This window comes from Hemitrygon akajei, chromosome 11 (genome assembly GCF_048418815.1).
Source record: "Hemitrygon akajei chromosome 11, sHemAka1.3, whole genome shotgun sequence".
Classification (NCBI taxonomy): domain Eukaryota; kingdom Metazoa; phylum Chordata; class Chondrichthyes; order Myliobatiformes; family Dasyatidae; genus Hemitrygon; species Hemitrygon akajei.
In genome coordinates, this window is record NC_133134.1 from 22,078,858 (window position 1) to 22,095,968 (window position 17,111).

Sequence of the window (17,111 nt, forward strand, 5' to 3'; positions counted from 1 at the left end):
TTCTCTGATCTCAGGTATTCTATTTTGGATTTGGAAAGTTATAAATACTGTTCTGACATTCTGTCAAAGGAACAAACCAGGTAGCAATCAATCCATTGGTTTATCAGTCTCATTTGTATCTCCTTAAGATAGATCAGCTGTGACCATCAAGCCTTCATATACTTTTATAACTGGTGCAACCATTTGTTGTAAATATTAGCTGTCATTGCTGAATTAAAAATGTCCCTTTTGTCTTTCAATCCCTCTTCCCTCATTACAACTTCATTCATGTTTGATTTTGAATTTTTCCTACTTATGAAAATCATCCACTTGAAATGTTAACTCCATTTCCCTCTCTACAGATGCTGCTTGAATTGCTGAATATTTCCAAAATTTTGATTCTATTTGGCAAGTTGCAATCCCTCAGTTAATTGCTCTTGTAGTGTATTTCCAGTAGACTTGTTGTATCCTGAATTTATTTAACAAGGAAATAGATTGGTAAATACAAAGGCATCCAGCTATATGGGGAGAGAGCCAGAATATGACATTGAGATGATTGGTCAATCATCTATTGAATGTTGAAAGGGTTTCAATTTTCTCATGTTTCCATATACAAGCATTGGATTTTAAGAACAAGGATCTATATTATCTAGGTGGATTTTAAGTTTGAGGAGTAAGTGATTTTCTTTATGCATTTTTCAGGATAGGTTTTCTTGGTCTAGGCTTGATGGGAAGTGGAATTGTTGCAAATCTCTTAAAGATGGGGCACATGGTCACTGTATGGAATCGCACAGGAGAAAAGGTATGGCTTTTTGAAAGTTATGTTTTGCTTCACTTGCTTAGTTATTGCGATGTCAACTTGGTCCTTTAAATAGCACTCCTACATCTAAAATTTAGAATGTTATGGCTCTGTCTCCAGAGACCATGATTTATAATTCAGCCAGACACTCAAAGATGCTGTGTTTTGAGTCTCAAGTACATAGTTTCAGGGGAAAAAAATCTTAATGGAGAATCAACAGAGAAGATTTCTGACCTTTTTTGTTGAAGGATTATCACTGAAAAGCAGTATATGATTGTGAGAACTTGCAGTGTGTAAACCTGTGAAATTAGTACAGACCATATCTGTTACTACTTAAAGATGTTCCTACATATAAACAAGTTCCACAATATTAATTTCGAAAGCCATATCTCTTCCCACTCTCTCGCTACACCCAACCTCTTTCATTAGTCTTCCATACTTTTGGTACCCTTCATTATAGTGGTGTGGAGGTATGGTTACCATCTCAAGTGATTTCATTTTGTTGTGCATTTTCCAAAGGAAATCTAAAAATAACCTATGGCTTTCCAGGACTATCCTGTTTTGAAATTCTATTTTACTTTCTGATCTATTCTTTTTCATTTCAAGTTTCTCAGTTATAATATATTTTGGGATATCCTAAATTATGTGCACATCCTTCACTGAAATGAAATGTGCGGGATCATTGAGCTGTGATACTATTGTTGTATGTGCAGAAGTACTGTCCAACTTCCGTGAGGATCTCTGCTGGGATCCCATTAGGACCAGTGGCTTTGTTGCTTTTCAGGCTCCTGATGGCATCTTTGAGTTCTTTTATACTGGGAGGTTACCCCATGTCATCTCTCACATGTCTCTGGAGAATTTGGTTTCTAACCTCTGGTTCAGTGCTGTTACAGTTAAGTTCTTGAAAGTGCTCTCTTCAGTGATTGTTGATATCCCTCTGATCTTTTACCAAGTTCTTCCTGTACTTTGAGTGCAGAGGGTTTCCTCCACAGTAGGTTGGAGCATATTCTGCTTTGGTGGCACTGAAGAAGCCTGTCATGTTACCAGAGTCTGCCAGTCCTTGAATTTCCAGGGCTTTCTCAGTCGACCAAGAATTCTTTACTGTCCTCACCCTGCATTGGACATTTGTCTTGGCTCTGGAGTTATCTTCTCTTTTGGCTTTGCTGCTGATGTTATTCTGCCAGGCACAAAAGGCTGCCTTTATCTTGAGATGAGTTGTTCTATCTCCAGATTGTTATCATCAAACTAATCCTGTTGTTTTCTGGAGTTTTTGCAGGTATTAAGTCTCCTGAATGTCTAGGAAAAGTAACAACTGCCCTTGGAGCTCAGGAATGCTCTAATAGTGACCATATTCAAGAAGGGAGAAAAAGTAGATTGTGGTAATTACAAAAGCAAATCACTCCTGTCAACAACAAAGTGCTTGCACATATCCTTATCAACCGACTGCTTCCGCTATCTGCAGAAGTACTCCCTAAATCACAGTGTGGTTCCTGCCCATCTAGAAGTACTGTAGACATGATCTTCACAGCACGCCGATTAGAGGATAAATGTCTTGAACAAAGGCAATCCTTGTTCTTGGCTTTCACAGATTTGACAAAAGCATTTGATATAGTAGGCCACCAGGCTCTCTAGCATATATTATAAGGACATGGCTACCCTGACAAGTATTTAAGAATATTGATGCTAATGCATGATGGTACTGAATCAGGACCCTTCACTGTCAAGACAGGAGTCGAAAACAGGGCTGCATCATTGCATCCAGCCTATTTGTCATCTCTATTGCTGCCTTCCTTCACCTCACTGACCAACATGGTAGTGGGAATTCCAATCATGGATAGAATAGACAGTACGCTTTTCAACCTTAACTGGTTCAAGGCCAAGAACAAGGTCAGCATTACCACTATCATGAAGCTTAAGTATGTGGATGACAACTCCATTGCAGCACACACTGAAAAAAGCCTCCGATGTATCCTGAATGCCTTTGCCAAGGTCTAGTTTTGAATATAAAAAAGACATAGGTCCTCTGTCAGCTAACATCTAACCAGCCATTTATCCAGGCCTCAACAAAAGTTGACAATATTGCCCTTGAAGATGTAGACCACTTTCCTTACCTTGACAGCATTTTCTTCTCAAAAGCAGACGTCAGCTTGGAGATCAACCATGGCCTAGCTCATGCTGGTGGAGCCTATGCAAGATTAAGGAAAAGAGTCTTTAAAGGCCCCAACCTGTAGGTCTAACTCGCATCATCCCGAACAGATCCTTTACTCACAGTTGAAGGAGGATCAACGAGACCCTGGCAAAGGAAAAGCTTCAAAGGTATCAAAATCAGCCTGAAGAAATTCAACATTACCAAAACTTTTGGTCAATAGCACATTTGTCCTTCCTATATTACTGTGTGGAACTGAATCATGGACGGCCTTCAGTAGACACTTGAAAACCCTGGAGCAATACCACCAAAGAACCTTATGAAAGATTTTGAGGATCAGTGTACTGGAGGAGGACCACATGAATAGCATTTCCACCATGATAAAGCAACACCATTTCCGATGGATAGGTCATATCATCAAAAACGACCTCGCATCTAAAAACTCAGAAGACGTTGCACTTAGTAGACAGACCTGAAGGAAATCCTGTTCAAGAAAGAACTGCACTATGTGAATTCTCCACCGTACTGTAGAAAACAAGCGGTCGCTATAAAAGGAGAGACTGAACAACCAAAAGACCTAACCACTAACCACAGGCACCACCTACTATTGCCCACACTGCACCACCCACCTGAAAATCCAGCAATAGACAATCCCTTAGGAAAACATCATACTCAACACAAATGATTGCCTTGCTACTACTAAGGTATTATTGCTAATGTAGCAAGTTCATTTGATCTAGAAGCTGGCTACAACCAACACTGTAACTGAAATTTGATCAGGCCATGTCATTTGGCAATCCTGTCACAATATAATGTGTCATGAAGGAGCTGTTTATAAAATGTGTGTGAATTATTTGCTCTGCAAAGTGGAACATTTATGAAATTCCTCTTCCATTTTGTGACAGTGCGATCCTTTTCTCCAAGAAGGGGCACGTTTAGGACGGACACCCGCAGAGGTGGTTTCAACTTGTGATATCACACTTTCTTGCATTTCTGATCCAAAAGCAGCTAAAGATGTAAGTAAACCGGATGTTTCTTAAGCGATGGACCAAATGACAAATAATGTTTATGGTATTTGAAATCTTGAAGATTATTTTAAGCACTGCTTAGTTTATGGAGAGGAAGCACAAGGTTTTAATGGGTTATTGAGTGTTTTCTCCCTGCTTTGTGGAAGAACTTAGAATTAGGGACCACAGTTTCAAAATAAGTCGACACCAGTTTAAGATAGAGTTGAGGAAGAATTTCTTCTCTTCAGGAATTATGAATCTTTGTAGTTTTCTCTCCCAGAGAGTTTTGTAAGCAGAGTCATTATCAATCTCAGCCTTGAGTATATTCATATTTTATCTGCATGGAAGTTGAAAGCTAGATGAAACAAGTGGGGAGGTATAGCAAAGGTCAAGTTCAGATCAGTCCTAATTGTCTTGAATGATGGACTTATCTGGGTGAGCTGAAGACGATTCCTAGTTCTTGTCTTTGTGAATGTTACGGTAATTAAATTTTAATACAGGGTCTTTAATTTATCGTAATTGAAAGAAACTGGTATCTGATCACTTTGAGTGTTACTTGTGCTTTCAGTTGGTTCTGGGTCCGAGTGGGGTACTGCAAGGGATTCGACCAGGCAAGTGTTATGTTGATATGTCTACAATGGACCCTGAGACATCCACAGAGATCTCACAGGTGATTAGATAAACTTGCATTATTTAAACTATTTTTGATGTCAGTCAGTATGAAATGTATATAACAAAATAGTATGTAGATGGTCTTGATCTTTTTAAGTCTGCTGATGTAAATATAGTTATTCTATAAACTGTGCAATTGTTCTTTAAGCTTGATACGGATTTTGGCATGTTAACTGGCACATGCTAATATTTTTGTATGGTCAGCAGATGTGAATTTTGCATGGAATATAAAAGCCACAAGGGAAAGTAATAGGCAAGGTGAAATTAAAGTATGAGACACAGCTGGGTAAAAGTACATAAAGAAAAATAATTAACAAAATGGGCATTGATTGTTTATAAACTAGAAGATTAATAATAGAAAATAAAGAATTGGTCTTTAAACTAAACTGGTATTTTTGAGCAATCTTCATTCAACAAAATATGTAACATTCAAGAAATAGTTGAAGGTCAAGTATTGAAATGGAGGGAGGAACTCTTGGTGATGGGGGAGTGGAATAGAATCACCAGGGATCTTCTGAGATTTAGGGAAGTTCTCACTATCTTGAATAAAGAAATTATTTCTACTATTTCCAAAAACGAAGGAAGTCAAAGCAAGAATATATAGGGCAGATGGAGTAACAGCTATCACAGGAAAAATGTTTGAGAAGTTTTCAATAGATGTTGTATCAGAGAACTAATAATTATAATGTGATTTTATGAAAGAAAGTCACGTTTGTCTTGAGGAAAGGTTGACTAAGCTTAGCTTGTATCCCATTATCTGTTGGAGTTCTTTAAAAAAAAGTATTATGTGCTAGTAGTTAAGGAGAATTGTTCAATTGTCTATTAGATATCCAGAAGGCATTTGATAATGTGTTGTGTCAAAGATTATGAGCTATTAATTTCTGTAATACTGTGAGACAAAAGATTGACTGCCTGACAAGAAGTTGAGGGTAAACAAAATTGAGTCTTTTTCTGTGATTGGAAAAATTTAATGAGTGGGTGTTGGGGCCTCAGTTGTATGTAGTTTATACATATGGCTTGGGATTAAAGCACCAGAGGCATGATTATCAAGTCTTGGAGCCCCACAGTATAGAAACAGGCCTTTCAGCCCACCTATTCTGTGTTGAACAGTTATTCTGCCTGGTCCCATTTGACCTTCACCTTGACCATAGCTCAACATACCTCTCCCATCCATGTACCTATCCAAACATAAATGTTCTAGCCAATCCTGCATCTACTACTTCCGCTGACAGCTTGCCTCACACTTGCACTACCCTCTGAGTGAAAAAATTCCCCCTCAGGCTTCCCTTAAATATTTCACCTTTTACTCTTAGCCAAAGACCTCTAGTTCTAATCTTACCCAATCTCAGTGCAAAAACCCTGCTTGCATTTACCATATCAACACCCCTCATAATATTGTATATCTGATTCAAATCCCTCCTCATTCTTCTGCACTCCCGAGAATAAAGTCTTAGCCTATTTAAGCTTTTCCTAGTCCTCAAGTCCCATAAACATCCTTGTAAATTTTCTGTGTAGTTTACTAAAATTGCTGATGATACATATACAAGAAAGTATGAAGTAGGCTGCAAATGGAACAAGTAAGGGGGAAAAATATGAAATGGCTGATATTGTGAGAATTATATTTTTTTAAAATTATATCTAAACAGGTACAGAGATAGTGCAGTTTGTGCCTGAATCCCCGAGATACCATAACTAATTAGGAAATCTCAGGATCTTGGAAATCTTTAAATTAAGAGGTAATCCTTGGTGTCCATATGACATAGGAGAGCTGAATTAGGCCATTTGGCACATCAAATCAGCTCTGCATTCCATGACTGATTTACTATCCATCACAACCCCATTCTCCTGCCTTCTCCCTATAACTCTTAACTAATCACGAACCTCTCAACTTCCGCTATAAATATTCTCAATGACTTGGCCTCTACAGCTCTCTGTGGCAATGAATTCCACAGATTCATCACCCTCTGGCTAAAGAACTTCCTTCTCACCTCTGTTCTAAAGGCACGTCCTTGTGTTCTGAAGCTGTACCCTCTGGTCCAAGAATTCAAAGGAAACCTCTTCTTTACATCCACACTATCTAGAGCTTTCAATATTCGACATGTTTCAATGAGATCCTCCCCCCCCCCCCCGCCCCCACCACCACCACCCTCCCAATTATTCTAAGCTCCAGTGAATACAAGCCTCGAGCCATCAAATGCTCCATACGTTAGCCCTTTAATTCCTGGGGGCATCTGGACCTTCTCCAATGCCAAATGTTCTCTTAGCTAAGAGAACATTTAATGCTTTTAATCCTCCAAGTGCAGTCTGACCAATGCCTTATAAAGCCTCTGCCTGACCTACAGCTGGTGTCCTGACATTTATCCTCACTAAACCAGCTAAAATGGACTCTCTGGTTCTTGTTTGTTTTAGTTTGCTCTGTGGGAATTGGCTGCTGAATTTCCAACCATACAACAATGACTGGTGCTTATGAAATAATTCATCACTTATGTGAATGTTAAAATACTGGGCTTACTCACCTCGATTTTTCAGTTATGTAGGGCATGGTGAGACCATATCTGAAGGGTTTCATACTGTATTGGTCTCTTTATTTAAGGATGAGTGTAGCTATTTTGGAAGTATGTAGGAATTTACTCTAAAGGATCTTGGGTTGGATAATTTGTCTCAAGGAACGATTGAATTGGTTTGGATTGTATCATTGGAATTTTGAAGAGTAAGATGTGACTAGATTAAAATATAAAATCTTGAGTGGTTTTGATAGCATGGAAGGAATGTGCCCTCTTGTTATAAAATCTAGAATGACTAAAATCATTGTTTTAGAACTAAATTCATCCATTTAACACAATTTTTTGAGGTTTCAGTCTTTGGAAGTCTCATCCTTTAAGAAGGGTAGAAGCAGAGTCTTTGAGTATTTTCAGGCTGAGCTCGATCCATTTTTGATAAGGGGATAGGAACGCACGTAGAATAGACAAGAACTTGGAGTTGAGGTTACAATCAAGTCAGCTGTGATCTTATTTAATGGCACACCAGCCTTGAAGGCTAAGTGGCCTACTCCTTCTCCAGATTCAGCTTCAGAGATTAGTAACTTGTTTTTGGCCAGTTGGTTGCATGGCTGTATTCAGTAGGATGCAAAGCTTGCCAAAATCTACGTTGTGGGTTGGTTGAGTCAAATATCAGACCTTGAAAACTAGTAAAAGTTAATCTCATTCAATAATGTAGTTAATGGAGCTTTGCTTCAGTGGTCCTGAGCCTTTCCTAACATGCTGCTTCCTTATAGAACACCAATATTTTCCTTAAATTTTGTTTCGGTCTCTTTCGAGAACTTATAGCTTGTTCACTTTAATGCATTGGTTCCACTTTACTTTTCTTCCTCAGCGTTGTTTACCTGTGAATTTCTAGATTTTCATGGAAGATTTGTGTTCTAGTTTCCTAGCTTATAGTTTTGTTTGGTTATTTCCTGTTATTTTGCTCTATTCTGTTATCAAGTAACCAAAGCAAAATATTTATGTAAAAAGTGAAGAAGGTTGACTTAAGCAGTTTATTTGGCAAGAGCATTATTAGGTGTGATCCTATGCAGTTTCAGTTGAACGTTTGAGAGTTGATCTTGGTATGTGCTTTATTAATTAAGTTGAAGAAGCAAAACGTGAAACAACAGGGTTTGTCTGCATGTTTAGAGAGGTTCAGCTTAGCAGTGATTGTGATTAAATCATTCTCCATAATATTTCCTGGAAAGTTAATGGGGAAATTTTGACAAGACTGATGCATTTCAAATCAAACAGCACTTTAATTGAAGAGGAGAATATGCATGAATGTTTTATCATAATTTTTAAATATTCAGTTGATGAGGTTGGGGTGTCATTACCAGGAATTAAAATTACAAAAGTGAATGTTAGGACATCTGCAGTTTAAAATTGCTTAGTGGACATTTGCTTTAAAGACCTCAAGTGGGCAGTTTCTGCTTGCTGTCCAAATTTTCAGAGTAGATAACTCATCCCTTGATGGGCACTTTAGTTAGTGCTGTGTATCAATTCTTTGATTCCAGTGCTGTGTCTGGTGCTTCATTAAGATCTAAAGTTTGGTAGGTCTTAACTAGGGTAGACTTTAGGCTGCAAGATGGCACAGTGGCCAGGACTGATCTGTGTAATGGTTACTCTTACATAGGTGATCACTTCCAGAGGGGGGCGCTTTCTTGAAGCACCAGTCTCAGGGAATCGGCAGCTATCGGAAAATGGAATGCTGGTGATCCTTGCAGCTGGAGATAAGGCTTTGTTTGATGATTGTAGCAGCTGTTTTCAGGCCATGGGGAAGAAGTCTTTCTATTTGGGTAGGTCCCTGCTTATAGAATCCTCCAATTATTTCTCCTTGAAAATATATTTGAAATACTTATCAGGGATGTTTGTTTTTGCCAGGTAGAAAGGCAAACTTTGTGGTAAATTCAGTTATGCAGTCTATAAAATGTGCTTGATAGGAAGTCATATGACATTCCATCGGATTTGTTAGTTTGTTTTGCAACGGGTTATTAGTTGGAGTCTCTAAAACTATATTTAAAGCATTGATGAGCCTGGTCCTCAGATTTTATATCTTGCCATCTCCATCTGTTTATATTGTGCATGGTGCTGTATCAGATAATATAACTGGTTATGAAAAGCCGCTGTCCATGATATTTACTCCAAAATAAATATTTTACTTGCAACAAAAAAAGTAATGGTGTGCAGTGCTACATGTTTGATCATCACAACTTTGGTAATATTTCACCATGCACAAGATGATAACAGTTGGCATTTGGCATTTAAAATGTGTAAATATGTAGGTTATGTGGGGGTGGGGTGAAGGAGAGAAAAAACAAGGAAAAGAATAAGACAATTCCAATGGGAAGACTTGAGTTTTGAAAAGGCACCTCTCATCTTGCTATTGCCCAAGTTACATATTAATTTCCATAATAATGTTATGGTTAATATTGACAATTTCACTAAGTTGTATATATTTTATTATGAGAGTACTACTTTCAGAAATATATGGAACACGTAAATGACCAATGTCAATGTCTATTTTTCTTTTTCAGGAGAGGTGGGCAATGCTTCGAAGATGATGCTGATTGTAAATATGATCCTGGGGAGTTTCATGGCTTCTATAGCTGAAGGATTTACATTGGCTAAAATAGCAAGCCAGTCGCAAGAAGTGTTGCTTTATATCCTCAGTCAGGGACCTTTAGCGTGTGCTTTTTTGGACCAGAAGTGCCAAAGTAATAACTTATGAAATTTTTAGGGGTATTGGTTAAGGGAACGGGGCTTTTTTGTTTGAATTAGCATTAAAATTACGATAACCTGAATTTAATTCCCCAATGCAAATGCGTTCTTGTACGTAAATGTGAGAATTTAACCAAAGACAAAATTAATTTGTCTTTAACTAACCTCATGCACAAGCCAATAGAGGCTGAAGTGTTAGGGAAATATTGTAGGAGTGTCTATAATATTTGTATTATAGATAATAGGTGTTACGAGTATTTCAAAGGTTCAAAGGTACAATTTAATGTCAGAGAAATGTAGAAATATACATCCTGAAATGCTTTTTGTTCACAACCATCCATGAAAACAGGGGAGTGCCCCAAGGATGAATGACAGTTAAATATTAGAACTCCAAAGTCCCTCCTTCCCATGCGTAAGCGGCAGCGAACTACAATCCCCCTCCCCCCACCGGCAAAAATAAAGCACCTGCTACCAGCACTCGAGCGTGAGCAAAGCAATAGCAAAGACACAGACTTGCAGTTACCCGACTACATTGTTCACCCGATAATTCAACATGCTGCAGGCTCTCTCTCTCTCTCTCTCTCTCTCTCCTGATAAGGGAGAAAGAGGTGATTCCATTTTCCAGACATAACAAACAACTCGCTGGTTTATGATGTTAAAAGTCTTACGTCATTTTTTTAGCCCTGTGCCTGAAGATTGCAAAGATCCCGGGTCCCCAGGCACACAGCAGATGTTCCGACTCCCCCAACGACACACGGGTCTCCTGTGGTGATACCGACCCTTGATCCGCCTGTCTCCAGTTCCTCAAGATCCCAGGCTTCGGAATCCGAGCCGAATCTTAGGCCGAGACTTTGGCTGCCGAATAACGACCGATTGTGGAACCCCGAGAGTGGGTCCCATTCCCGCAAAGAACCATAGTCAGAGTGTAACTCCAGGTCAGGGTCTTCAAAAGAACCCTAAAAGGGAAAAATAGAGATATTAAAGATGGAAATAGAACTGTTTTCGAAGATGCAATCAAAGGAGTCGCTGTTGGGCACCATAACTACTTAACTCTGCCGTTTCGTTTCTACCCATTTTACACAATTATTTCAAACTCTTTCTGCTTGCTTCTAATTATTGCAGCAAGCATGGTGATCTCTGTGGTTGTTAAGCAGATGAGAACTCCTTCAGGTGCTTTATGTAGTATTGTAACAAATTTTGAAGAGTTGTTGGGCTAAGAAGCTAAACCATAATAGCATTGATGAAGTTTTCCTGCTTAGATTAGTATTGTAATTTGCAATTGTGTGCATAGTTTAAGCAGTAGAAAAGTTAATTCAGCACACTAATTACAGTTAAGATTTGGTCATTGTTATGCCAGCACCAGTAAAATAGAATGATTCCTCAATTATAACTATTTCAGAGCTTTTGCCAAACTCTCACTTACTTTTTGGGATACATGTTTTTTGCTGTCTAAGCTGTCTTTTCTAAAGGACGTCGTGCCATTCTGTAACAAAATGCTCATGATGCATTTCACACCAACTTTACGATTTGCAAAATTTGGCTCATAAAACATTTTCCAGGAGCACATCCCTTTTGTATATTGACAAATAGCTGTTACTGATTATAGAACATAGAAATCTACAGCACATTACAGGCCCTTCAGCCCACAGCTGACCATGTAACCTACTCTAGAAGATGTTTTAGAATTACCCTACCACATAGCCCTCTATTTTTCTAAGCTCCATGTACCCTATTGTATCCACCTCTGCCACTGTAGCTAGCAGTGATTATGGCAACTTATTTTTCAATATTTAACATATATAATGCAACCATGGGTGAGAATGATTAATCTATGAGACTGCTGAACAGTTAACTCTTATGTAAACTTGATAACAGCTTTAAACTTTTGAAACGAAATTCACTAGAGTTGTATGAAACAATTGGTTTATTAATTACTTCAACCACTGACTGACCTTGGCCTTGAAGGTGAATTTGTACTGATTTTGATTTTGAAAGTTACCATTCATGTCTGTAGATTAGAACTGGAATATACTGTGTATTGGATTTCAATGCTCTATGGCTGGTCATAAGGAAATGCAGGAGATGCTAGAATTTTTTTACGAGCATGTCAACAGTTAAATCAGCATCTTACGCTTATCTGTTCTGTGAATTTACAGGTATAATCTATCTTTATAGTCCAAAGGTATAATTTTCCTTAAATTTTAGTGCCATCATTGGCCTTTTTAACACCGTTACAACCATGTTCTATGACTATTACACATAACAATAATTGACTTCCAGAACAATTTATTGTACCCACTAGTGATTCTTTCATTATCAGGTATTTTACAGGGAAACTTCAAGCCTGACTTCCTGTTGAAACATGTACAAAAGGACCTCAGGTTAGCTATTGCAATGGGTGATTCTGTCAATCATTCAACACCAATGGCTGCTGCGGCCAATGAAGTAAGTTCTAGACATGTTATGCCCCGATATTTGTTTGTGAATCAAATTGGTTAATGTGGTTTCTACCTGGTGATGATTTCTGAGATTATTTCTACCATTCAGACCATCTCTGAGCATCTAAAAATGTTAGTGATCTGAAGAGGTAATATTATTAGTAGTATTAATAGCCTGAACTGAATTGATCATAAATAGTTTATTAATTAAGCAGTGTTTCTCTGTACCAACATAAGCAGTTTCCACGATGCTTTTACCTGTTAAAAGCAAGCTTGAATTTTATGTTCACCTTGTCTGAATGGAATTTAAGAATGAATTTGCTTTTGTCCTATTTTGTGGCTGATTAATACAGTATTTGAAACCAGCGCAGTTATTTTCTTTAGGATTCCTCATGGCCTCTTAGCATTCTTACTGAATGATAGTTTAAAAAACTTGTTTGAGGGAATTTTGGGGATATTGCTCTTTTCAGTTTTAACATTAATTTCAATCTTTTATTTGTTTTTTCTTTTAGGTGTTTAAAAAAGCAAAGGCCTTGGACCAATCTGAAAATGATATGTCTGCAGTGTACCTGGCCTGCAACCAGTGACTTACAATCTTTTAATTGTTTCTTTTAAAATTTTGGGGCCATTTAATTTGATTTTCATGTTTCTCATTATCAATAAATGCTTTATTTTTCCATACTGGCCATTGTAAATATGTCCCTCTGGTGATTTGAGGATCAAATTGCCTATACCCAGCCAAATCTTGTTAATGCACTGACATGGCACTTCTTGAGACTAAAATGAGTGTGTGCCAACCATCTGCTGCTTTTCTTTGTAATTTTGTTAAGATGGTATAAGGAGTTTACTTATGGAATAATAGGTTGTTAACAAAGGTCTATGCTGGTGTTAATCCTTTACATTTTTTATTGGTTTGGTTAAATTCCTCCTGATATAAATGTTGATACAAATTCCAAGCTGGTCCTGCATGTTATCATCAACATTATTGAATATCATGTAACAAGGGACAGATGTGCAAAATTCATGAAGAAATATCAGGACACTGAAAAGGAAAATTGAATACTTAAGCAGTTTAAGATCTGTATGGTGTACTCTGATAATCCCAGCAATTCAAGAGTCTGTTTTGTATAATAGAAAATGGCTATCTAGTACAGAATGAAACCTTTCATTAGTGTCTTGCTTAAAGTTTCCCCTGTGATTTGTACTTTAGAAAAAAGATGAGCTCAAATAGGAAGAAAAATGAAAGACTGCACAGCTTTTAAACCAGACTGTTAAAAGTCCAATTGTGACCAACAATTGTTTTGCATGCAATGATGTTTTTGTTTGTTGCTTTTCAAATAAAAACGTTCCTGATATTTCTGAATAAGTTTTCCAAAGGAAAAAATATATTTTGCTGCCTTGCAATTGGCCATCCCTTTGTGCAGTGCTCAATAGTGCTTTTAATGATGATGTAGTCGGTTTGACCTCAGTTTATTTTCCTCAGTCTCAAATCTGTAGGAACCCAGCACGAAAGTTTAGACTATTTAAATGGCAATGTGTGCAGAAAAGTTCTTTGTTTAGCATTTTTAATATCTATTTTCCATGCATGGTCCTATTCAAACTAAAATTATTTTTTAAAATCTTGTATTTATTTACTTTTGATTTGAAAGCAATCTTTCCCTTGTCCAGAAACTGATATAAAAATTTATGCAAACATGTCAGTGTTTTTGGTTGATAACTGTGGGTCTTTGAGTTGACGTTGATGCTACTTGGGAATGCAAATTGAACGTGACACCATCTACTTTTAAATGCTTTTGTGTTACCATGGTTTTTCTGTTGCATGAAGTAGGTATGGAATGTAATATTGGTCACTTTACTGAAAGGCATGTGACCACTTTTGGCTGCACCAAAGCATGATGGTCAAATGTTCCACATGACCATGTTAATATATTTAACCTGAAGGAAAGTCAGAATCCTTGAAGCTGCTTTTAACGTTTGTATGTTAAGCAGCTAGATAATTGAGCCCTAGATTTCTGATTGAAAAGGAATACAAAAATTGAAAAAGAAATATGACATTGATATTGCATGCATATCTTTGATTGTTAGCACCCCACAAGAGTGATAGCTGTATTGCGGTGGTTTAGATTCTGCCCAGGAAACAACTTCGAGGAACATCTCTTGCCATCAAAGAATACTTTTTGCTTTTATGCGAACTCTATCTTGCATGCTCAGAAGTAAAAGTCTACTCTCTCAAATAGTGAGAATGGAACCTTTTTGTTAGCTTTGTTGTGGTACTTTTCACAAAAATAATGTTTTGGGATTAGTCTCCAATCCAGGGTTCCAACTTCTGTCAGTTATCAAGCTTGGAAGTCCTTAAGAGAAATGTTATACACAGAAGCAGGCTATGTGGGAAAGTTATGTTTACTTCAAGTGTTGATTGGGGTTTTTCTGGAAGTTATTGTCAGATCGGCTTGAAATATAAATGGAAATAAATCTTTCAACTTGTTGAGACCATGTGAGGGTAATAAGCAACTTCCATTTTTAAATTAAATGATATTGGGTAATGGCATAGTTCATCATTTGGAAGGTTGTACTGGCTTTTGTTCAAGCAAACATTTTATGGCAACATGTCAAGAGTTGTGAGATTATTGTACATCATGAGTGCATTAAAGATTGTGAATAGAACCACGCTGAATTCTAATGGCGCTCTGAAGTAATTTCTCTATTTGATATTTCAAAAATATAAGAACAAGATTTCAAGTCACATTAAAATACAGACTAACAATCATTAATGGCCTTTTGCATCATATTTCTGTATTATAATTTAACATTTGGAAAGAATTTATTTAATTGTAATGTGATTAATGATTCCTGAATAGTTTTCTTGCACGACCATTGTGCTTCCACTTTGCATCAAAGGTTGTTTTCTTGAGTTATTAAAGGATGCCTTGCAATGCTGAGTGATCTGTGTCTGTGATAGAGAGCGGTACATATCTAGTGCTACAGTTTCACAAAAATAACCTTTACTATAGTTTTAAAACTACCTGGAAACGCACTCCATGACTGAATGACATCGTTTATGTTCATTTAAAATCTATTCGATAGGATTTGCAATGAGATTATTTGCACAAACCTGGAGAGTTTAATCTTCAGAAAAACACCATTAATTTGTTAGTTATCACTGGCTAGCCTTCTGCAAAGATTTTGAATAAATAGCTACAGATAAAAATATGAATTCTGTAATGAACGTGTACACAAACTGTGATATTTTTGTGAATTTATTGTACCTTTCTCTGCTCTTTGTAGCCTGAACTTAAACTGCATCAAATCTATACTAACCAAGCATTGCATTTTTATACCGCTTATGGTATTTCATTTTAAGATCAATATTGAGAAATTGGCTATTTTTATGGATCCATAACTATTTTGTTATGTACACAATTGTATAAAATCTGTCAAATTAGTGTTTGAAAGTGTAGTGGATATTTTTTTTTTAATAAGTTTCAGTCTAGCTTGGTCAATAAAAGCGGTTATTATTCAGGAAACTGATTTGTAATTGTATTTTATTTTGATGTACAATGTGGAGATATTAACTTTAAACATAAATGCCAAATAAACAGGCTTAATGATCAACAAGGAACCTGAGACTATCAAGTAGAGATGAGAAGCACCATCAGATTTGGAAATAAATTTGGACGCAACATGTGTGTGAGAGGGAGGGGAACTAAATGGGAAATACAACATCTAGAGTACTACTGCAGTATAAAGTAGTAAGTACAGTAGTACTCCACTCATTAGTGGTTTTATCAACAGTTTCAGGACCCCACATTCTTTTGTTGATGGAGACACGGAAAACAGCTTGAATGTGATTTAATGAAAGAACGGAACAAAACAATTAGAATATGGCCATTTGGTCCTTTGTAGGGCAGAGGAGGAGAAATTGAACCCGAATCCATATCAGCTCTTGTATGATTCCTAGTTGCCCTGTGAATATTTGTCATGTTAATGTTGGAAGCAGAGGGGGTTTATTTTAGGGGCTGACTTACAAATCTGGAGCAGAGAGAAAAGCAACAGATGAAAGATTACATTTAAGAAGCTCAAGTAAGATCAAACATTTGGCTTGTTCCAGACTATTTATATCTAATTATGTGATTATGCTAAATATTTTTTTCATGCACAAGAACACTAAATCAAACATATCTTGCTGGCACCAACATTTTAAAAAACTTGTTCTAGAAATTGCTTTTGCAATGATTACTATTCAGTTGAATGTACAGTACAGTTCTCTGTAAGTACTTTGGGTACAAATGCTGTCTCGTGCAATGGAACTAGGTGACATGGATTTATAAAGGGTGTGGAAAAAATTCATCTGAATAGAGCACAATGTATATGTATTTTCCTACATATGCTTTTATTCTGTTGCCTTCTATAGTTGTGTATACTGTAATAACAAAGCATATTATCTATTGAGATAGTTGAAAATTTTAATTTGATGGACGGGAGTTAATTTTTCTAGAGAATATCTTTTAAATAATGTTAAAGGCACAAAGATTACCAGAAACTTAAAGGCGGTGTTAAGGAATCTTTGAAGAGTAATTGTGGGAATCCTTACTCCACTACCACTCCCCGTGGAAGTCTTTCCCCCACCCGACAAAGCGAAATTAGACTGAGTGTGCCTCTCAAGACTATTATGCACACATCCCGAGCTGGGTTTATGGCTGTTATAGCGGCCTCAAGCTACTTAAAACCTATAGAACTAAAGTCGAAGCATTTAAACTGTTTATTCAATTTCTAACATTATTGTGTTTGGTACTAGAAAACTACACTGTTTCCATTGTATCCTGCATA

The 17,111-nt window shown here is 37.1% G+C and overlaps 1 protein-coding gene across 2 annotated transcripts in view; it reads left to right on the forward strand.

Annotated features, from left to right (window-relative positions):
• glyr1 (glyoxylate reductase 1 homolog (Arabidopsis)) overlaps positions 1-15,808 on the forward strand; it is a 51,453-nt gene extending 35,645 nt beyond the window's left edge. For both annotated transcript variants that reach the window (XM_073060371.1, XM_073060372.1), the window contains 7 exons: positions 682-781; positions 3,830-3,940; positions 4,500-4,601; positions 8,762-8,924; positions 9,663-9,842; positions 12,167-12,291; positions 12,797-15,808. In XM_073060371.1, the coding sequence (XP_072916472.1) occupies positions 682-781; positions 3,830-3,940; positions 4,500-4,601; positions 8,762-8,924; positions 9,663-9,842; positions 12,167-12,291; positions 12,797-12,871 (856 nt within the window). In that variant the 3' untranslated portion in view covers positions 12,872-15,808. The remainder of the gene's footprint in view (positions 1-681; positions 782-3,829; positions 3,941-4,499; positions 4,602-8,761; positions 8,925-9,662; positions 9,843-12,166; positions 12,292-12,796) is intronic.
• Positions 15,809-17,111: the final 1,303 nt, after the last annotated feature.